A 23,904-nucleotide genomic window follows, 5' to 3' on the forward strand; every position below is an offset into this window, starting at 1 on the left:
TTGTATTTAGGAACCACTTTGGCCCCCCTGCCAAAAATTGGCTTTTATTGTATCAGTGTATATTGTCTCTATGACCTTACTTGGGTTATTCCAGTACAGACAAAAAAAACTGCATAGCTCTATGTCAATTGGTTCTTGAGATATTAATTATTTTGTATTTAGGAACCACTTTGGCCCCCCTGCCAAAAATTGGCTTTTATTGTATCAGTGTATATTGTCTCTATGACCTTACTTGGGTTATTCCAGTACAGACAAAAAAAAACTGCATAGCTCTATGTCAATTGGTTCTTGAGTTTTGTATTTAGGAACCACTTTGGCCCCCCTGCCAAAAATTGGCTTTTATTGTATCAGTGTATATTGTCTCTATGACCTTACTTAGGTTATTCCGCCAAATTATATGCTTCAAGTCTCCTATACTTTGGTGGAGCCTGTTCAGGTTCTATCCCCCACTTGTGGGTTCCACTGCCGATCCAGCAATGGTGAAGAATCTGCACTGTGCCCTGGCTTTTATAGTTTTGTCGGACCAATCAAAACCTTGCTTGCTTTAGCCAATCAAAACTTTGTTTGTTTTAGCTAAGCAAAATTTCTGTTTATTAATTGTCCAATCTTGTTTATTCTTGTCCTGTCTTGTTAAATCTTGTCTGCACTGGTTCTAACCTGTAATATTGTGTCCTGCCTTGTTGAATCTTGTCTATTCTTGTCCTGTCTTGTTGAATCTTGTTCTGTCTTGTTGAATCTTGTCTATTCTTGTTCTGTCTTGTTAAATCTTGTCTGCACTGGTTCTAACCTGTAATATTGTGTCCTGCCTTGTTGAATCTTGTCTATTCTTGTCCTGTCTTGTTGAATCTTGTTCTGTCTTGTTGAATCTTGTCTATTCTTGTTCTGTCTTGTTAAATCTTGTCTGCACTGGTTCTAACCTGTAATATTGTGTCCTGCCTTGTTGAATCTTGTCTATTCTTGTCCTGTCTTGTTGAATCTTGTCTATTCTTGTTCTGTCTTGTTAAATCTTGTCTGCACTGGTTCTAACCTGTAATATTGTGTCCTGCCTTGTTGAATCTTGTCTATTCTTGTCCTGTCTTGTTGAATCTTGTTTATTTTTGTTCTGTCTTGTCCAATCTTGTCTGCAAGTAAATATGTATGGATGTGGGTGGGTGTAGGGGTGGGTGTGGGGGTGTGTTGGGGGTGGGGGTGGGTGGGGGTGTATTGGGGGTGCATTCAGAAACATGAGCTCTTCTCTAACATTTTTGCCGAAGTATCCTGTTTTTCTGCTGAGCGTACATGCAATCCATACCGCAGCGCCATGCCTCCCGGCGCGGCGGTGGACAACTCTGGAACTAATCGATGTTGGAAATGCTCTGCTCGAAATATTGATCCCACCCATACTGCAGCGCCATGCCCCAGCGCGGCACTCTCTGGAACTAATCGATGTCAATAAGACTGCTGATAGAACTGCCGGAGCTCTGCTAATAAAACTCAGGAGGCAATAGACCTACCGCTCCAAATATTGATCCTACTGCTGCCGCTACCAGCGCCGCGCTGCGGGGATCTGAGGAACTTGCTCAAGTATTAATCCCACCTCGGTGCTGCCAGCACCGCGCCGCGGGAATCTGAGGAACTGCTCCAACAAGTATTGGTCCGGCAATAAAACTGGGAGCAGTTGAGAACTTAGGTCAGAAGATATTGATTCCCCCGGCAGGCAGGCAGTTCTCAACAGGGGTAACTTGAAATTTTGTATACATATTCTACTCGAGATTCTCTATATTTTATGTCTCTATAATTTTTATAAATAGAATTTTCTGAAATCTATACATGCTAGGGCACTATAACAGTTACTATACTTAAGATATCATACAATATCAAGAGGGGCATATTTTTAACAAATTTATGGACAGCAATCTCACAGAAGTGCCTTTTATAAGTGTAGCCTCATCAATCAGAGGGGGTCATACTTTCCGAAATATTCCCGAGGGCATTTTTACATAAATCTTGGATTAAACAGGGGTTCCACACTAGAGAAAAAAGCTCATATGGCCATGTTGAGCAAGTTTTAAGTAGAGCAAATCTGCTTGAGGGGGGGTTCATACTTTCCGGCGCTGTCCGTACCGTAAATACAACTACTATGGCACATTCGCTCATTACCGTTCCCAGCTATAAGTTTTTCTCTCTCTCTAGCCCTTGCCAACTGAAAAAAAGTGTAGGTAGGAGTTGGCAGCACTGCGAGAAAATAGAGATCATGCCTTACAAGAAAACCATTAAGGCGATTTTTATTTGATGACGTTGAACCCGTGTAGTGTTCCCATCCATCCATCTCCCTCTTTTACGGCAGTGCCCGCTTTCCTTGTTTAGTATATGTAGGTTGGCAAAAATTGCTTTATGCACTGTAAGGCATGCCTTAAGTAAGGTTGCCAGCCCCTTGCTTTAGGTTAGGTTAGACAAAAAAAAGCTGTAGGTAGGCTGTCGGCTGTTTAACTCTTCCCTCTCTCTCTTCTCTCTCTTTTTTTGTAAAAGGCATGGCAAAAGTACCAGTAGGTTGGCAACCTTGCTTTATGCACTGTAAATCAAGCCTCAAGCAAGGTTGCCAGCTCCTTGCTTTAGGCTAGGTTAGACCAAAAACCATAGTGATTTTTTCGAGTAGGATGTTGGTAATACTGTGTCCGAAAATAGGGGGGGGTTATGCCTTACAAGAGCAAACCATTAAAGCAAGCCCCACCGAGCTTTACTTTCGGGTGTAGTGTTCGCAACACTGCAAGAAAAAAGTTGCCAGCTCCTTGCTTTAGGTTAGGTTACCCCAAAAACCTTGGTGATTTTTTCGAGTGAGGAGTTGGCAACACTGCGAGAAAAAAGTTGCCAGCTCCTTGTTTTAGGTTAGATTACCCCAAAAACCTTAGTGATTTTTTCGAGTAAGGAGCTAGCAACACTGCGCCATCCAATAGAGCTCATGCCTTACGAGAGAAATCCATTAAGGCGAGCTCCTCACTTCAGCTCCTCACAAGAGGTTGGTGAAACCGCCAACTTGCACTACTAGCACTCTATAGTGCATACCTTCCCTCGTTCGTTTCTAAGGCAAAATGAGTTTCTTATCGCTAGAAACGTCTTGAATAAGGTTCCATCCAGAGATCCTTATGATTGAAACTGTTGTCACTCCGGCTTGGCTAGGGTTTAGTTCTGGTGTTGCTAAGGCCCTTCTGTCCTCGTATAAAGTGCAAATTACCTCAGAGCTGACGCATCCACTATATTTTTTAATATACAACCATCAGTAGCATGGAAGAGACTATTAATGATCCATTTTCTGTTTGTTTTTCAGGCATACTTCCCCGGACACCAGCGCAGGAGGACACGGTCGAAGCAAGATGCCCAACCAGTGCGCGACGGCGGGAACCGGAAGCAGGAGAAGGCCAAGCGGCAACTTCCGGCGGCAAAAAATGTAGAAAAGGAGGATCCGGAAATGAACGAAGCGGCCGCCTCAGCTCCTCCGTCGGTCGCCAAGTTCGTGGAACATGTCTTGGAGGAAGCCCAGAAGAACATCGCCTCTCCATGGAACAGCCGAACCACAACGGCCGCCGCCAGCGACCCTGGCTCCCTCTACTCCAGAGGGTTGTCCAGCGGTTTGCCATCCTCCAGTCCGGCCACTCCTCGTAGCCTGTCCGGAGGGCGCATATCCCGGTTGAAGAAGAAGACCCACAGACATCTGGACATCCCGCAGAATCTCCTGGAGGAAGAGGACAGGCTCCAGGCTGAGGTCAGGAAGGAAGACGAGGGAAGGCGGGAAAAGACCCCAAAGTATGAGTGGGAGAGGGATTCCCAAGAGCGCCCGGCGACGCCGAAGTTCGAGTGGGAGCTGCAGGGGCCAGCCTACGGGTCGTCGGATCGGCGCGGGGACACTACCAGGTTCCAGTGGGAGATGGACGGTCCTGATGTGTTCAGTCAGGGCAACAAAAGGACCAGCATCCTCTTCGATGTCGTCAATGATGACGAAGAGCCTTCTTCTGGGTGAGTAGATGATTTCATATATGTCCTTATGGAAAATAGTTGCAATAGTTCTGCATTTTATTGCTTTATAGACACGACCACAGGGGTATCTGCTCCTAGGATCTTTTGATATGCATTCATCTCGAAGTAAAATGCAGAATATATTGTCATGGGAAGGCGAACTAGAAATAAAGCGAAAGTAAAAACACGGCTCTATACAAGAAACATTGACCCTGTCAAGGCAACGGCAATAACGACGACGACGCGGACACTGCAAGTCACCCAGAACAGCGAGTGACGGCTGCAACAGTTACTCTCGTGTAGTGAATAGTTGCGCGTAGTAGCTCCACGCCCACCGAATGTTGACAGCCTGTTGTTATTTCCAAAAATCGGGGTTACTTATCGAACTCGCCATGTACAGTTTTCTGTTCGATCAGGAAGATCGACCCCGAAATTGCAAGCTGATATCTGCTATGTTATTGTCGTCTCCTTGATTCGGTCCATGTGCTTGTATCGAGACTTGTTTTTAATGCTCGTTCATGTATACAGAACACATTCACACACACCTTTCGAATGTACTGTTTGCAAACCGACGCTAGATTACATTTTTGAGCTTAAGGACATGCAGAAGAGTTTCCACGGGGCTCTTCCACCCCGTGACAGTGTTGCCAACTTAGCTCACTTGGAGCCAGATCTGGCTCTTTCGTGCACTCGTTTGGCTGTGAACTGGGGCGCCTGCCCCCGTGATGCACGTGAAGTGATATTGTTATATTGGCTGCATCGCCCCACCCCTCTTATATCCCCAGCCGTGTTGACGTGAAATAGGCATAATATTGTTATCACGGAATTCTTTATTTTCGATTTCAAGCGACCATGAGATGGGTGATGCCGCCGGATCTAGATGGTGAAAACTAAGAATAAATTTTCATCAATTTAGAGTTAACGGTAATAGCAACGCCCCACCCCTTTGACAACTAACATTACTCTAGGAAGCACTTCGTAAATCTAGCTCCTTGAAAGTCAGTTTTAACTCTATTTAAGGTGACATTTAGCTCTTTTATGCGCATCAGGTTTCGCAACACTGCAGGACGGCCGTAGGAGACAAGAAAAAATTCATTGGTATTATGGGAGTATCATTTGATTTGTTCTCTTGGGGATATCAAACTTCCGATGAAATAGAAAATTATATCAACGGGAAGAGGGTTGTTTGAGGATGCATATCACCAGCGGAAAAGTCGAAACTTCCATTTCATTAGCCGTAACTTGATGTTGAAGTTCATTCCCCATAAGGAATACATGCGATTCCGAAAATTCTTATTCATCATATTTTCGAACATCGTGTCCAGCTTAATAATTAACATACAAAAACGCTTCCACTTGAAACATGGAGAGAAATTCATACTCTTGATACACCCATTTTTTTTTAGTAGCAGTGCCCATTCGGGCGATATTGAAAAAAAGCACAATTGCTGCGTAACTGTATCTCCTTCCCTTAAGGAATGGAACTTCCAGAAATTACACGGATGCCATTTTCTAAACGAACATTGCCAGTCGGTAGGGCGTCTTGAGTGCCACGCGGGAGAGCCGGGTTCGATACCTGCCGTGGGCGATTTCAAGTGGAATTTTTCTAGCAATGTGCCTGCTTTGAGGGGTTCTGGGGTTCACTCAGTCTCTAATAAATCGGTATCTGGGGAGGGGGTAAAGGAGTTCCTGAACGTGGCGGTGAGCACATCACCTCCATGAATGGCCGAAATTGCAATGCGTGGACCTACCCTCACTCCTCCTCCGCCCCCACACGTCTTGACGGAATGTTGTACTATGCAGTGAGTAGCTTGAATCATTTTACTTTAGAAGGAGGTAGAATCGAAATTGCAATACCGTTACCACGGCAACTGCCGAAAGTTAGATATTTTAGAGTTCATTCAGCCCTCTCCCTCGCTTTGTTGCATTCGTAGTGCTTTTATATATGTACAATTGAAATTTCTTATTATTTACGGTTGTAAATTATGAAATTTTGCGAGTTTTTTTTGGTACTTTCAAGTCTGACATGGAAACCGTAAGATTTTACGAAATGATCGTACGATTGAAATATAATCAAGAAGGGAAAATAGTTAAAGGCCCTGCTCATACCAATACAAATAACAGCACGATGCCAACAAACCTTTTCAGTTTTAAGAAGAATATAGTTCTTCAAATAGTCCCTAATTGCTCCTAACAAGATTACGGCACATTCCTAACATGTTTTATGGGTTGTTCAACGTACGTACAAGCCCCAGTACACAACTTATTACTATTTACCTAAGCTCCATAACTGTGAAGTGCTCGAAATCGCAAGCAGCAGGATACAAGGTCGCGAGTCGAGTAGTACTGAACGCCCTTCGGCGAGCGAAGCCTCGTGCTTGCCATTGTGGCAGTTCTATATTTGGTGCTGTTTTAAGTGGCGGCGCTCGGACGTGCTCGCGAGTTTGTCTGTTCTTCCTGTACGGTCGAATAGACTGTGGTGGGTGCCGACGTATGTTCGATTGGACTGAGGTAGGATATGAAAACAAAATATCGGAATATATGGAAACTAACCAGAACTTGTCGGGACGATAGTATTCATGCGATATGCGTACACACGGAAGCAAGGAGTGCATTTGCCCCTCCTAACATTTTTACTGAGAAAATCAGTGAGGAATGGATGTTATCGCCGTTATTAAAATAATACTATTTAAGCATATTTAAGCCAATGAAAGTTCCAAATAAGGTGCGTACATTATTTTTTTTACGCAATTAGATTATCCCATTTGATTCTCTAGCGAACTCCTTATTAACTCGATCACTTACTTTAATTTGTTGTACTACCATTATTTGGCCGCAGGAAAAAAAAATCATATATTAGAAATGAATAAATTGGAAGTTATAGCGAATTTTCTTGGTGAAAACGTACAGTGATGGACAAAAGTAATCATACAGTGGAACTGAAAGGAAGAAAGGACGAATTGCAGCAGCTAGGAAAACAATAAGGAAGCCAAAACTATTAAAGCTTTACCATGTATGCACCAAACGATATATTGACAACAAAAATAAATATCAGATGCTGCTTGAAGAAAAATAAAATACAATGCATTCTCAATATCCGCTTCTTTGGCTGGACAAAAGTATTCATACACCAACATAAAAGTTTACTTTGAAGAAAAGAAAGAAACAGATACCATGTCGTCATAATTTAGTATGCATTCCTCTGTTATGGAGAACAGCTGTCAGTCTCTTTTGCATAGAATGAACAAGAGGCGTTGTTATTTCAGATGTAATATTGTGCCACTCATGCAAAATGACCTCTTTCAGTCTATTCTTGCTTGTTATGTCATGTTTTCGGAGTCTGGTTTCCAAATGGCTCCAAAGATGTTCAATGGGGTTAAGGTTGGGGGACTAAGGTGGAGTTTTGAGTGTGTGGGGAGTATTATATAACAACCAAAGGTGGACAATCTCAGCTGTATGTTAGGGTCGTTGTCCTGCTGGAAGTAAAAATCATTCCCAAGACCCAAATGATCGATACTCTGCTGCAAATTGTTCTTCAGAATATCCAAATAGACAAATCTATCCATAGTTCCCTCAATAAAGACGAGTTCTCCAACACCTGAGGCTGACATACAGCCCCAGACTATAAAGCCACCACCTCCATGTTTAACTGTAGCCAAGAGATTTCGAGACTCAAGCTCAGTATTGGGCTTTCTCCACACCAAAATTCTACCATCACTATGGATAATATAACATTTACTCTCGTCCGTAAACAACACTTTATCCCAAAAGTCCAAACTTTTACTCACATACTCCTTTGCAAATGTTAATCTGGCCTTCTTGTTCTTCTTACTGATGTATGGCTTCCTTCTAGGTACCCTAGCTCTGTACCCTGCTCGGTTGAAAAGCCTTCTAATACTTTTTGAGAACACTTGTTTTCCCAGGTGTTCGTGAACATGTGCCGACATTGCTGACGATGTTAATTTGGGGTTTTTCTTGATCATTCTCAACAGTCCTTGTTTCTCTCTCGAAGTAAGTTTCTGAGTCCGCCCAACCCTTTCCCTATTTATCAGGACTTTTGTGTCTTTATATCGTTTCATGACACTTTGCACAGTCGCACGACTTCTCCCAACTATGTCTGCGATTTCAGAATATGATTTCTTATTGTGGTATAATGATATCATAATTTTTTACCTCTCTTCGATCGTAGTTTCCTTCCCTTTCAGGCCCATTTGACTTCCTGCAGCACGCCAACACCTAACCAACCACTTCCTTACACAGGTGCAAGTGCAGTAAACAAATATCTGGCACTGAATGATGGAAACGGTTGTTTCACGAACTTTTTTTTGGATTTATAACCTGGCGTATGAATACTTATGACCATCCAGAAAGCAGTTTATCTAAGGATTACCCACATTTCTCATGACAATTTCAATTGTATGCACACAATTACTTTGCGTTTCTATTCTTGCCATTCCAATGGAGCATTTGTGCTACAGACTTGACTTGCCTTTACGGTCTTCTTTGTATAATAAAATGTTTCATTCAGACAATGCCTTTGTATGAATACTTATGTCCATGACTGTATATTCAGTTCGCAAGCGTGAAAGTTTTATTTTCAGAAGTAGGCAAAGGATGTAGGAATCATAGGCGTGCGCATTCCCTCCGATTGGGACAGAGGGGGTTGAAACAGTTCAGTCGACGAAAGAAAAAGTTCATTTCATCTCACAGTTTTACTGGGTGGGTCTGAACGTCCCGAAAATCCCATTCCTGTATACAAGTGTAATTTTTGGCGCAATTATAAAAATGTCACCCCTCTGATGAGGAAATAGTTTGATTTGATTTTTTGTTACTTAGCGTCACTTTTCTACCACTTACCGCAATGATAATGATGTGTGTGTTCCGCAGTGGTAACGTCGTCTCCTTGTAATCAAGGGGTCCCAGTTTCGATACCCAGTGGAGTCACAATGCACAGTGGTTCGGGTCCTACTGTAAGTCCAGTCTCGATCAGCCTATATGTGCATAAAGTGGACTTAAAACACCAATTCAAAGAAACGAACAAGGATGAGTGGTGATATGATGAAATTCATGAGGACAGACCCATTCTTCCCAGGCTTGGATTCGAACCTGGCACGGAACCCATATTTACTCCAAGTAAAGCTGAATCTAAACAAATCACGGCTCTTCTTAATGAAACTAATTGGATATTGACACGGCTTCCTTCCTTACTGCTGTGTTTCACATTTGACCATGACGACCAGCAGGTGGATTGAATACTTTTATGGCGATTAGTTGCACACCAACACATTTTGCATCTCATATTTGGGCTGCTTTGACGAATTTTTATGATTTTATCGTGCACTATTTTTCACTTTCGTAAGTATCTGTCAGATTTCGACTTTTGATTGCTACTACGTACAATCTTATGTGTAAATGTAAATAATGAAATAAGCGTTGAGTTGAAGGTTGCATTAACAATCGAGACACTGCTCGGGCCGATTTGCGGAGCAGCTCTGTGCGATTTATAAAGTAAAAATATGTTAATGGTAATCAATATCACGTTGTTTTGGAGAGAGCGGGGCCATCTCAAATGAAACAAAATTCATTATTTTTTTAAAACACTGATATTATTTTGATGGTGTCGTCTGACTGCCACACGGGATACCTGTGATCGATTCCCTGGGTGGGTGATCTGAGGGCGGAATTTTTTCCGGCCTTGCCCCCTCATAAAGCGGCTCTGGGGCTCACCCAGCCTCAAATCAATGGGTACTCTTGGAGGGTAAAGGCGGCCCGAGCGTGATGCTGATCACATCGCCTCCAAAATGGCTGAGATCGAGAATGTGTGGGGCTCTACTACCACATCCCCTAAATGTGCCTTCATGACACGGTGCTATATTCACGGTGAAGTTTATCTTTTACCCCTCACCCCGTTCCAGTCCAAGACGACGCTTAACACTAAAATCAGAAAGCGCTAGTTTGTGCGACACACAAGCGACACGTACAGTGTGGGGCCAGTTTTAATTATCCCATGTGCACAGAATAGTTATAATAAACGTGGAATATTTTTCAAATCATTCTAATTCTGCTTGCGTTACGTCGTTTTTCTACCTCCTGAAATTAATCGCAACATTGAGGATGATTAGTTGGAATTGATGACTGCACAAACTCAAATTAACATCCATCCCCAGCCAGGGTCTTGAACCCAAAAACTTCGATGGAACGATCATAATTATATACGTATATACCTAGGTATATATAAAAAAAACACTTAAGAGTTTTTCATGTTACATAACTACCCAACTAGCCTGAGGTCATTCACGTGCCATACAGTACAAACAAAAGGGAGCAAATAGATTGGATACGAATGACAGGAAATATGCATACACCAAACATGTTTGTAAATTGCCATGTATTAACCGGTGGCAACCGTTTCGCTGCAAAGGCAATAAGCAGTAAGTCTTTTGTCATTCCAATCGCCCAGTATTTACTTTGTAAACATGTATAAACGGCACATTCCTCTCTTGATATTTTTGATGTCTTTTCCCAGCTTCTCATTGGTCAGTACGATGACTACCATTAACAAACCAATTTATTTCCCCGTGACGTGTTCTGTTTGCTTATCGACTGGACAGTTAGTCTGTATACTAGATTTTATGCTTTATCAGGGGCCTCACTTCAACCTAATCGACACACGTTTATTTTCCATACGAAATATTAGTGCCCTGTATTATGATTCTAATAGATTCGCTGCGACGCCAAGGTTCCCGGGTTCGAATCCCGCTCGGGCTAGGTTGTTTGTGAATGACCATTCATCAATTTCATCATTTCATCACTCATCCCCATCTTCGCAAATTAGCCAAGGGGCAAAAACGCGAAGTAAAGTAAACTAAATCAATCAATCAATCTAATAGTAGATTAGGATTCGTGGTGTTGGTATCTAGTTTTTGCCACGTGGTGTATCGAAAGGCGCATAATAGTATTTAAGGGGGGTTGGGGTTCAACCAGCCCCCCCGATACTTCTAACATGTTGGATTATTGCAAGTTCAGAAACCAAAATCGGCAACTCATTTTCAAATACTTTTTGAAAGGTTTACAAAAATGCAATGGGGAGAGAAAGCTGAGAGAACTCTTTCCTGGGACAATCGAGCCAGAATTTTCAAAGAATTTTGGAAGTTCTTAAACGTGTTTGAAACCGGGGATATTCTTGAATCACAGCCCAACAGTGACACCTCCAACTTGACTTCTGACTGTCCTCTTTCCAGCGTTGTTCTCGTTTCAAATGGGGCTGGTCAGGCAAAGCTAATTGTAGGTGGCAGCACGATAGTTGGGTCCTTGATGGCAATTGATCTCCCATTTAAATACATAGGGAACTCCTTACTGGACGTGCTGTTATTAAATGTGTTCGCTGAACTTGATTTTAACCTGAGAAATTATATCGGAACACAATATATGAGCAATTAATGCTTTAAAACTAGCATTTTTGACGGCAGAAAAATATCTGAGTTAAGGAAAAATGTTAAAATTTGCATTGCAGTTGTTTACATAATTTGTAAATTTCACAATTTAATTGCCTTATCCTTGCGAGTTGGTATTGAGGAATAATACATAAAAAATGTATTATCCCTCCCTCCCCAACAGTCGTCGAGCAGCTCTCTTCAGTCCCATGAAGCACATATAGAACAGTGACTGTATCTATGCGGGTACGTATAGGATCAAGTAAGGCTACCTCCCCCCCACGTTTTTCAGTATACGGTCATGGGAGGACGTGGTTTGAGCTCTAGGAATGTCTCGAGGCCCCAGACACAGCATGACATGATTTTTTTCAGGCATTACTCGCAGAACTGTATACTTGATTGCCTGTAGAACTCGGAGGGGGAGAGGGCGTGTAGAATCCATACTTACAGGCAGTTTCAAAGCATTGAATGAATTACTTATATTATGGATTGCAAGAATTTGACCTTCGTATCCTTAGGAACAAATTATTTGCTTTGTCGCTTCGTTCTTTTTGGTTCGTTTCGCAAGCGTTGTCTTTACACAGACAGACATGTATGGTTCGATAAACATTCAGGAATGCTAACCTTGGTAGTATAGTCAGAGCTCGAAATGGAACGCTTTACTTTTAATAACATGTTGTCTTTTTTTTCCTGATTACTGCAGCAATGATATTCGCCACTAATGGCAACGCGTTGTATTAAAATTAATAATAGTTAATGCAAAAATATTTGAATCAGATATATAAAGAGCATGCGACACGAACGGTTTAATATGAGTTTGATTTAAGACGCCCAGCCCACTTTACACCGATAAGTTAATCAGGGAGAATATGAAAGACTGAACTATGAAAGAAAAAGAATGACCGTAATATGAAAACCTGAATTTGTGTAAAGATCTTGTGCAGGAAGATACTTCTTTCAGAACAATAGAGTCCATAAGATACGACAAAATATAATGATTAACAAATATAGAGTAAAAACAAGAACTACAAGGCACAACTACAAGCATTCTGGCGGCAACAACATATCTTACGTTTAGGCTGTTCGCCGGCTTAAACTGCTTGGCTGCGAGAGGATATGTATATGAAGAACGGTTTATCACCTTTACCAATATTTAATAAAGACTAAACAAGTGAGTGGGGGGATGACCACGCACGAGCCAGTAAGATGTCTAAAGAAATGATAAACCCAAAGTTCCACCACTGTATCTGGTTTCTTTCGTGGTTCCTTGGCTGAGTCACGACGTGGCGCTGCGTCGGCCCATGTCCTCAGTGGGTTCGCCCAAAGCTTTTAAGCGGACCGACTTGACACTGTTACTCGCAACACCTTCGCGCTTCGTCCCCTCGATCAAGACCCCTCCGGCGACCTCTCGCCACACGGGAACTGCTGGCGTTTTTGATTACACAGCATTTTATTCCGGCTCGTGACACATCTACACGTAGAAGGGAAGCTTATATGAATTCCATCCTATGCACTGTCACGGACACTTCTGGCTTGTAAAGATGTCATTGACTCTTAATGGGATAGTTAGAACGCAAAAGTACTATTAAAGAGTATTGAAAAATTACTTCACACAGACAGAAAATGTTAAACATAATAATAATAACTTAAAACTGTCTGTTTCCGTTTCTGACGAGACGAAACTAGAAACTTCCAGATATTCACGAACCGGAACGTCGCTCCGGTCCATTTTGAGCTCCGGGTACAGTATTTGGAATGGTGCACAACCACAACGTAAAAATGAGCCATGCGTTCGAAACTCAAATCGGAAACTATCCTAGCAAAAAGAGGAAAGTATTTGTGCCCACGGAGGAAGCATTCTGTTAGGAGGGGGATGCAGACCCATACAGTTTGTCAATACGGATATTTTGGTAAGTGAAGGAAGATAGATGGAGCAAAAACCGCAGGTTCGATTTCCTGGTCAGGTATGGACCTTCCGTTTTGTGTTTCCTTATATTTATTCATTTAACACTTCCTCTTAGCCACCATTGTGGACGAGTGCGTTGAATCGTCAACCAAACGATCTGCCACAGAGAGTTCCAGCCTGGCCACTTCATCAATTTTTATTTAAAAATAATTCATCCCGGTAGTCGCGATTAGCCTAAAGAGGCAGAAAAGTGACGTAAAAATTAAAACTATACCATGTTTATAGCCCTGGTTAACCACCTCTGGTGTTACTAAACCCGAAGGTTTATTGCTGCAGCAACATTATCCCTTTCATCTGTCCTGAGCAGAAATTCTTGACCATCCTTCGTGGTTAACTTAGAAACCTAGAGAATCTAGAAAGCAGAATCGGTTTAAAATAACCACAAATACAAAAGGAATGTACTTTGTGGTTGAAAACAAGATTTGCTACACTCATCACCCTTAAAACACAAAAGGTGAAAGACGATCTGATCCTGTTGTGCTACTGTACAAGTTTCTAATAAATTCAATTTTCTCGCTGCCACGAGAAGCATTGTAACTGGAAGCAATCGGGAGTGTATAGAAATTTAATACAATTTGTCTCTCAAATCAATATAAGGCGCTAATAAATTGCAGGTGCTCTAAACCATTGCAAATTTACTAGTTTATATCCACATTGGCGAAAGAGAATCGTCAGGAACATAGAAAATGTGCAATAATTTCAAATCAGCATGTCGTCTACTGCTGCGTCTTGTCGCCGCGTACATCCTGTTGTTTCGCATTCGCCAGACGAAACGACAGCTCGGAGCTGATTGGCCGCATAAACTGATTGCGGCAAATGGCTGAAAGCTCTCAGGAATGACTTGTCGACTCCGTTTTGCCCACTTTGACTTACCGTGTTCTATCAAATTTCCTCAAGGAGTTTCTCCATCAAGGTCCTTAGGCTTAAGCTGAAGAAATCCTTGGGATTTTCTGCCGCGTGAGAGGCAGCGATAAAGAGAAATCTCTCCTTCTGACTTTGGAAAGCAAGCAACTTTTCATCCTCTCAACGGGTCGAGGCGAGCAAAGAAACTGGCCACTTTGTTGTCCAGAGCTTTCACAAAAAGCATGCTTTCCAAAGAGGTCCTTCGAGGATAGTTGCCATTCGATACCTCTTGATTCTCACAAAAAACAAGACCTGAACACATGAAATTTCGTGGTGAAAGAAGTGATACTTAATTTTTCACGGAATTTTTGTTTCTGTGTAATGCGATATTTAATATCATGAACGATCTGTCTGTCTTACAGTGGGAGTGAATAAGAAATAAACACAGGAGTATTATCGGTATATTTTGAAGATCGAGAAGCAAATAAAGTTTTAATTGTTTAAGACATTAATTATCTCGACTTAGCTATTGATAAAACTACGAGAAAGGCAAATATACAATTGTTAAGGGGATCTGATGAAGTTACTATGCTAAGTTCAATTTCGAAACAGGAAAAATGCATTCTACATTCATCAAAATATCCTTTTAAAGGGTTATTTCTTTATTCTATCCATACAACGCATTTCAAGTTCCTTGTGTCCTTGAAGTTTGTGTTATTTCTTAATCTGAACTACATTCACGAAGTATCTGAAATAAAGGTATATCATTAACCTGACGATGGTAACTTAATTGACAATTGGAACTCGTAGTTCTGGAGGAGAAATTCGGGAGTTTCCGTGTGACGTAGTCGCAGATAAAATGAAATTCTAGAGGTTTTTTATTTTAAATCATCCTGTATTTAAGTATATTTTAGTAATTAATGATATAATCGAAATTATAATGGCCGTATTCTTCAAAATATGAATTGCTTTCACTTTCCTTGTCCTAAAATCTTTGTAACTTCTACTGACCCGTAAACATGACGGTACTTTTTCAATATATACACAGAACACTTTCTTCTACATCTTCTTAGAAATTATTGTACAAATGGATGGAGATGTGTATTAATTTCTATCGCTGATAATAGCGTGAACCAAAATATATATTCCGTATATGTATTATGTAAATATGTATTCTTAAAGTAGATGTTAAAAAAATTAAATTACATTATATTGAAATGGCACATTAAGAACAATTTTAAGAAAATTAGAAACACCAAGAGAAGTCGGGCGCAAGTGTAAAACCAAAATTAAACAAAACCAGTTCTTAATAAAACCATCTCAAGTATTCTAAAATTTGTTTGGATTATGGATCAATTAGTAAAGAAACACATTTTCAGGTCCTTTCAAGGTGAAATATATATAATTTCTATAATTGCACATAAGTACCTCCATAAATACACTGTTATTTATGAAACATGCACTCGCATATTAACACTGTGTGAGGTGTCTGTGTAATCTAATACCACAAATATTCTACGTTTTAGTCCAACTAACCAACTTAGTTGTTTTGTGAAAAAAGTCTTACAAAATTCAGGATGCTGTTTTTATTTAATTTGCAATGTAAGAGTTACTTAGTACCATATTTGTGCTATTTCCTCAGCAGTACAATAGGTAAAAATAATTCCACAAATGCACATAGATGCACAAATGAATTGATTTCCTTTGGTAACTGATGTCCTCTTAGATACCTTGGTTTCTGCTTTTTTTAAAGTACTCTATATTAGGAGATATTTTATAAAAATGTTTTTATAAATTTTATTAGATTTTTAAAAGTTTGATATTTCTTCGAATATATCTGGGAGTGTAAGAGGTGACCCTTTCTAAAGAAACACAAATGTCAACCTTCTTCCACGTAGTACACCCTGGACTGCATTTTGCAGGCTAACGAGGCTCTGGCGTCTGGACCCATGGCCAGTATAATCGTCTGTGGGACTTGTGTGGCGTCCTGTCAGTATGTGTTTGTGATTGTATCTTCATCTTTCATCTTATCACCATTCATCTTCGCAATTAGTCATAAGTGGCAGAAACACGAAGTAAATTAAAGCAAACCTCGAAGTAAAATAAAACAAATCGCAAATCGTATATATTTTGGTTCGATTATCGTTTCGGCGGGAACATTTCAGTATGATCCCATTTATAATTCTTTGTTCTTGTCATATTAACGCATCTTCGCATGAAGTGGTCTTTTCAATAAATTCATTTTTCTGAATAGACAAGAGTTTCAGGAAATGCAAATGAACAAGAGTAAATTTGCATGGTTTGAAATTGCTAATACCGTGCGTCCATTTCGATCTGCAGCCGAGAGATCGGGAGAAGCATGGCGGGCGGCACTGACGGAGATGCCGACATTTGCGGCCTGAAATGCTCGCTTATTTTTATGGACATATGCAGACATTTATATAAATATTGCAAAACGAGCACTAACCTGTGTTATAAGAGTATGGTTTTAATTTTAGTAGCTTAGTGACTGTATGTGCCGATGATTTTGACACGCCCACCTCTTGTGAAACACGGCGTAGAGGTTTGTTTGGAGAACGTTCTAACGCTGCACCAATATCATCGAGTTTTGCTTCGGTTAGAATCCGTCGTTTTTGCTTAGGTGTTTTAAAATTTAACGATACAGTTTCTCGTAATTTAAGGACAAGATATCTAACCGTATCTCTGTGTGGAGTTGAAACGCATGGGAATTTCTGTACAAATTACCTACACACGTCTCTACACGAGTTTATTTTCACGTAGGTACGTGTCATACATAAAAAATCTTTGTTCTAACGTGAATCTTGCGGCTGGCATTCCAATCGTCTCACTGACACGTCACACATACACACTACAATAACACAAACAAGTAACTGCAAGTAACCAAGAATAACACTCTTGCGCACAGTACGAAATTAACACGCTCTTGGTTTACATTGCTCGCCACTATATTTGCAACTCTGTCTTCATCTAGTCGCGAAGGAACAAAAAACTCGAGCTCGGATATTTCGGATTGCGAGGAAGCTCACGAAAACCATTCACTTTTATCGGTTTCGTCTGCAGTGTAATCCTGATACAGTGTTGCACATTCGAAACCTCCAAACGATTCCCATCGCCACAAAACTCTTTCAAGGATATAAACTTAAGCAGGACGTTACTGATCAAAACCATGATTAAAATGCTTTTTTATCTGTGGCTCTTAACATCGTTTCTATAGCGTATTTATTTGTGTATATAAGAGCAGAACTTGGATGAATTACAGAAGAACTTTTGCGTGTTATAACACAGGTTAGTGATCGTTTTGCAATATTTATATAAATGTCTGCATATGTCTATAAAAATAAGCGGGCATTACAGGCCGCAAATGTCGGCTTCTCCGTCAGCGCCGCCCGCCACGCTTCTCCCGATCTCTCGGCTGCAGATCGAAATGGACGCACGGGTATTTCATACATTACTAAAAAAATAATTAATTTTACCACCTTTCTTCCAGAGATTCGAGTGCGCAGAGAAATTCTGGATCCAGTTCAACTGGTTCTTTGCGAGGTGAGTGGAACTCAACTTTAACATATATAAACTAACTAGGATGCTAGTGTGAATGTTACTGCATCTCCATCAAATAGTTCCAAGATATATGTATTACGAGGTCATTAACCCGCGAAATGAAATTTGGCGACAAGCGGGGGAACACTACCAATAGATATGAGAATGATATAACTTGCTGAGAGAATTATCACTTAGCAGATTCGATTCTTTACTATATATATATATAATATGTATATTTTACAGACTGATTTCCTATGCAGTGAAATTGATTATTATTTTGAAACCTTTTTCTGGATATATGCAAAACGGCCATAGCCTCACATTCTAGTATATTCGATTGTCATTATAATGTTTGATGTTGATGCACTACATGCTATATTAGCAGATTTTGATTCAAAGTGTAAAGAAGTTGCCGTACGATTAAATTAGATCTTCAAATTTCTTCTGCAATTTCTGACTAGTTTAAAAAGGGTTAGATAATGACTGAGAGGAAGAATGTCCAATACATCTCCGTTGTAGATAGATGGTGGTGTAGAAACCAGGGAAAAATATTTTTCATTGTTCGTACATAACCTACATCTCACAGACCTGACCTTTCCAACGTTTATTTGCGACGTCTCGTAAATTAACTTTCGTAATACTAACCATGGAACTAGGTGTGGTGTTAGTTGCCATGTTAGAAAAATTACATTTTTCCATTTAAATTTATCTAGCATGCATCGAGTACAACGAATCGAATGAATCTTTTCTTTAGAAACAGTAGTGCACTTGTCAGTTTCGCTAATATAGCTAGTAACAATGGCAAACTAAAAGTATAAATTATATACATGATTTTAAAGAATTCACAAAATCCTTATTAAGTAGTGAATTTCTAAATGTTCAACATTTCCCTTAGGGGACAATTCCTTACCCGGGTACATACGCTCTTGAACAAAGGCACGTTCGAGTTCGCACACGGTTGTGAAATTCAAACCACTTTTGTTCTTGACTATACGAAGACGGACAACCAAACAACGATACCTTACACTAGCAAAAAGCTGATTAAAACTTTAACTTTAGTGTCTTGCCTATATTGTTGTTACGGAAAGTGAGTAGGAAAGAACGGATTTGATCACATTCGTCGACAGTCATGAAGCAACCTGCATCACGAGGCTGTGTATGGGTTCTTCAAATTGTGTGTTAAAAAGTCAGAAATTTAACCGAATGCAAAGGGTGAGAATGGGAGAACGTCTGGTTTCAATGATTCAATAAATCAGACTATGCATTTATCTACTTGTGAGTGACGAATGATTGCTCCATGCACTCCCGTGTATAGTTCCGACAAGACGACACGCCATGCCATTTCGTCATTAGTATGCGAAGTGATGGGACTGGTCGAGATCAAATTACAATAATTGACAAACTGCGATTTACAATAGGAGATAATCATGAACTTTTCGATTCACATCCACATGCTTAGAGCATGTCTTAATATTTGTCCATAAAATATGGGAGACACCTAGACCCTTAAATTACAGTTTCCCTGCATGACGATGTGTGTGTTGCCTAAATCTACGGCGATTGTAGAAATTGCAGTTGAAAATTTACTATTAAAACCCACTCATCGCCCTTGTTAGGCAACATACGTAGCGCTATGCAGAGAAGTGGGCATTTAAGAATCTAGGTGTCCCAGTGTTATTGCCGATGGCTGTATACATATTAAGCAATACTTTATTTCCATTCAACTTACGGACATTTCTGCCACCTTGTGAGTATGCTTAACTTCCAAATTCTATTGAGTTCTTTCTATTGTAACTTGTACAGTCACGGACACTGCCGGGTTGTAACGATTGCGTTAAAAGTCAATGTATTCATTACAACCCGGCAGTATCCGTGACTGTACATCAGTCCCTGCGACTTATTTGCTGTGATTCAGAACGTGGAAGTTTTTTTGTAAACATCCTTTATGATATGTTTACTGATAACTTTTCATTTTTCTGTATTGTGGAAGTAGACGAGAAATTTTTTCTCATGACTTAATTTTCCGTTTGATTAATTTTCTCGTACAATGCCAGAGGTGGTGGATTCTATTTTTTAAACTTTTTATTTAAGGAAAAATCTTTTCGTTTTATGCATTCCCTTGTTCTTTTTTTTCTGTTACCCAGCATCTATACGACATTATTTATACTGTACATTCTGAATAATACATATCGGATATCAATGCATGTGGAAACTTAACGAGATCCTTTGTTGCTTGCACTGCATAACCATTATTCACTCAAATGAAACTGGACATCAGCCTTTCAGTATTTCCAATTTTATGAGCAATCAACGTACACCTTTGTTTTTTCTAAAATTATAAAAAAACATGTATTCCATCAGGATGAAGATAACTTCATTAATTTCCAATTCTTTAGCGGTGATGAATGAATTTTGTTTTGATTATCTTGTCTCTTTATGAAATTGAGAATTATAATTGGAAAATATGAACACTTCACACCAGTCACAAATTTTCCTTCTGAATTCACTAATCAAGATAACACCATTTCCAAGCAGCACATCCAATACGATTGAACCTATTCGTGTGCATTTCTGTTTTGTTTGTATTTATTTTCACGTTGCGAGGTGGTTTAATATTCATGGAAATTCTTTTGAGATAATACACACAGTTGTGAGCTGGTGCGTGCGTAATGTAGCGTGTGTATGGGAACAATATATCGACTGTTATTGTTGGTGGAGGATATAATTACTTTTTGTAGCTTATTGACCTTTTGAAAATACTGTTTTGTTCAGAGGTTCATTTGAATTGAAAGAATTATTTTGTTTGGAAATGTTTCCTTGTTTCTGTCGTCACTTAAGGTCAATTTTTTCTACTCGTCGTGGTTTTGTTTTCTTTCACTCATTATAGTCTTTGTACCGTATCATGTGTCAAAGTACTTATACTCTATTAACAAGAAAAACTTGTATTTTGAGATTACAATATTTGCAGTGCGTAAGTTTTATTTATCTGGAGATTTGAAATGAAATAAAATATTGCTGTTCGGCGCCCACCCAGCGTCGAATAACATGGGTACCTGGGGAAACCCTGCGGGGTGAAGGCGGTCAGGGGCGTGATGCTGATCACATCACCCCCACTCACGACCGGATCAAGAAAGTGTGGGACGTTACCCCCACACCCCCTATACGCCTTCATTGCGTGGTGTTATGCACAGGGGAGCACTTTACCTTTTTTTTGTTCTTCTGGAATCTCTTTTTTTGGTTATGACTTGTCTTCAGTTAATTTCAAATTGTCTAATTTTAAATCTGCAGAATAGTACATGTATACATTTTTTAAACGGGCCTCTCCGATTGCTAGTAGTTACGCTGTCACCTTGTAATCAAGGGGTCCCGGGTTCGATCCCCGGGAAACATAATGACACGGATCCCATTTTTAACTGTAGATCGAGTCCTAATTAGCATTTTTATGCATAAAGTAGACTTAAAACAAGAATTCAATCAAACAGCTGGTTAGACTTGCCATCTCACTTTTCAACAGGATAAACCTATTATTTACCCCTTAATCATCCTTTGAGATGAAAAATAAATAATAAATATTTAAATAATTGAATAGTTCTGAAAACATATTTCAGACACATTTAAAACTTGAAACCCTTATTCATTAAAGAAATTTACAACTTATTCTTTCGACAGTTTACAGAAATACTTAACAATATACTTTTCTGTACATAAAGTTAGGTAGAAATTCATAAGTGTTGAAATTTGCACGATAAAGTTTTAACTTGATGTATATAATATGGATATAGAAATAACCAGCTTGCTTAATTTACGAACGCAAATATTTGACCCTGCTAAACCCTCTCCCTACATTTTCCCGAACACACCCACACCAAAACTGCACGCTTCAAATAAGATAATCGTACACGAAACACTTGTATTAACAATCAACTCTTTCTTGCAGAGGTCCCCCTGTCGTCTGTGTCCCCATCCAACGGAGAGGACCCCAATCGTCGGCAAGATGGTCCCCTCTATTCCTACAACCTCCAAGGCGTTCACCGCCCCACCACAAGGGCTATGCTCAGACAATGATGGACACGCAGACACTAGTTAGTGCAGTGAATTGGTTCGTTCAGTCACATTGGTGTTTGCTGATAGTGCTTCGGAAGTGTCAATTTCCAAAACTAACAGTTATACGTTCGGCGTCTAGCACACGGTACTGTACGACGAAAATATTCATGTCATTGTTTTGTTTTCTGCAGATGATTCGTTGTGTTTCACATGTGACAGGTACTGCATGAAATTGACATATTGTGGGGTGTTGGTGTAAAAATATGGATTCTGTTTGATAATGGTTCGAATTCTATTCTCGTATGTGTCGCATGTACGCGAACTTTCAACATGTGAATGTGATAAACTATTTATAGTAATGCTGGACATTTACTTAGGAAGAAGTTATATGAAATGTTTTGGATAATAGTTCATGTTGTTTCTAGATTGTGTATATAGTGAATAAAACTATAATTTTCGTAAGTAGTTGGTGGATGTGAAATTTTAGTACTAAAATACTTGGTTAAGCTTCTTAATGCAGAATGCCAGTGGGTGATGTGAGCTACTTCTCTTAGTTTCGTTTTATTAACTTTTCTTCACTTTAGTTAAATGTGGGTGTGTTTCAAGCATTGCTTTCAGTTTTTTTTTTTACTTTCCAACACAGTGTAAGTAACATGAGGTGTGGTCTAAGGTATTCAACGGCGTGTATGATTGTTAGGTACATTTTGACTGTTGCAACGTTTAAATGTTCTTCGTTTGAAACAGATTTCTCTTCTTGATTGGTGATTTTAGGCTTGGAGAGGAGCTTGGGATGTAATAAAGGGTGTCTAGAAAGTATGGGATTTTTTGAAGTCGTAACTTGGCAATACTGCGAGGAATGTGGCGCCACGTAACGTACAAAACATGAAGTAGGTGCCACGCTATTCAGTTATCGTGGAGGAGTGGAGTGGTGCACAGCCTGTTATAAGAATAACGACCTTCAAAAAAATAAGGGCTGGTGATGCCAGACGATGACACTGCAACGTGGGTTTTCAAGGGCCCAATATCTGAAATTCTGCTTATTAACGAAGCAATTGAGATGAAAATGGGCCTCGTTTGAGATCCACAAACAATCAGTTGCGGCATTAAGACAGTTGTTTGGCCGTACGGTAGCCAGTCCCCCAAGAGTATGAAATCCCGTCAGCCTCATTTAAAATTTGAATCTATTATTAATTATAATTATTCAGTACTTATTCTTTTAACCGTTACTGACTACTTAAAATATATTTTTTCACATAGGTATTTCATTAAAATGTTGAAATTTACACTAATTTATAGATTTTTACAGTTTTATATACAGTAGAGCGTCGATTATCCGAACGTCGGTCAACCGAACGACCGCTTAACCGAACTGTGTACTCGCTCGCACCTGTTACTCTCCCACCCTACCGTCCATCATCCCCCTCACTCCCAAACCAAGTTTCCCACAGTAGTCGCCGCACTGAGTCACCGCTGGCGGAACATTGCTTCTAATGGGGCCTTCATAAGGCGCTGCTGACCGGCCAAGCCGCCAGTCGCTGTGTTTCAACAATCAGCACACTTCTGTCGGTTTGGCACTGGCTGTAGAAGTAGCGGCAGTATCAAAGCTGTTCACAGCAACAGCTGCGCCAGCTTAGAGTTGAGGCGTGCCGCTCCGCGCAGTTTGAAGGATTGCGCGCCCCCAAGAAGAGCTTCTCACGGTGCAAACAGTAACCTTCTGTTCTCTGTTACGACCACTTGTGTGCTGCTGCGTGAAGAAGTGAACTTGACGATACAAAATGCTTAAACGTAAACGTGTTGTCCTTTCTATGAGGGACAAGTACGAGATTATTAAAAGGTTAGAAGAAGGTGAATCTGCAACCACTTTATCCAATGAGTACAAGGTGGGGAAGTCGACAATTACGGATATAAAAAAACAAAAGACGAGCATAGCAAATTTTATAGCTATCCTTGATTCTACTGATGGATCAACAAGCCGTAAACCTATGAAGCTCGCCACTAACATAGATCTAGATGATGCTGTTTACAAGTGGTTTACACAAAAGAGATCGCAAGGAGAACCTATCTCAG

General features: G+C 40.2%; 1 protein-coding gene across 1 annotated transcript in view; it reads left to right on the forward strand.

The window, feature by feature from the left end:
• Positions 1-22,263, forward strand: part of LOC145995049 (uncharacterized) — a 186,876-nt gene extending 164,613 nt beyond the window's left edge. Inside the window, exons 6-8 of the mRNA XM_083131581.1 lie at positions 3,305-3,990; positions 17,741-17,793; positions 21,731-22,263. Of these exons, the coding sequence (XP_082987707.1) occupies positions 3,305-3,990; positions 17,741-17,793; positions 21,731-21,858 (867 nt within the window). The 3' untranslated portion in view covers positions 21,859-22,263. The remainder of the gene's footprint in view (positions 1-3,304; positions 3,991-17,740; positions 17,794-21,730) is intronic.
• Positions 22,264-23,904: the final 1,641 nt, after the last annotated feature.

The sequence above is a fragment of the Lepisma saccharinum genome, chromosome 11, assembly GCF_977018435.1.
Source record: "Lepisma saccharinum chromosome 11, izLepSacc3.1, whole genome shotgun sequence".
Lineage (NCBI taxonomy): Eukaryota > Metazoa > Arthropoda > Insecta > Zygentoma > Lepismatidae > Lepisma > Lepisma saccharinum.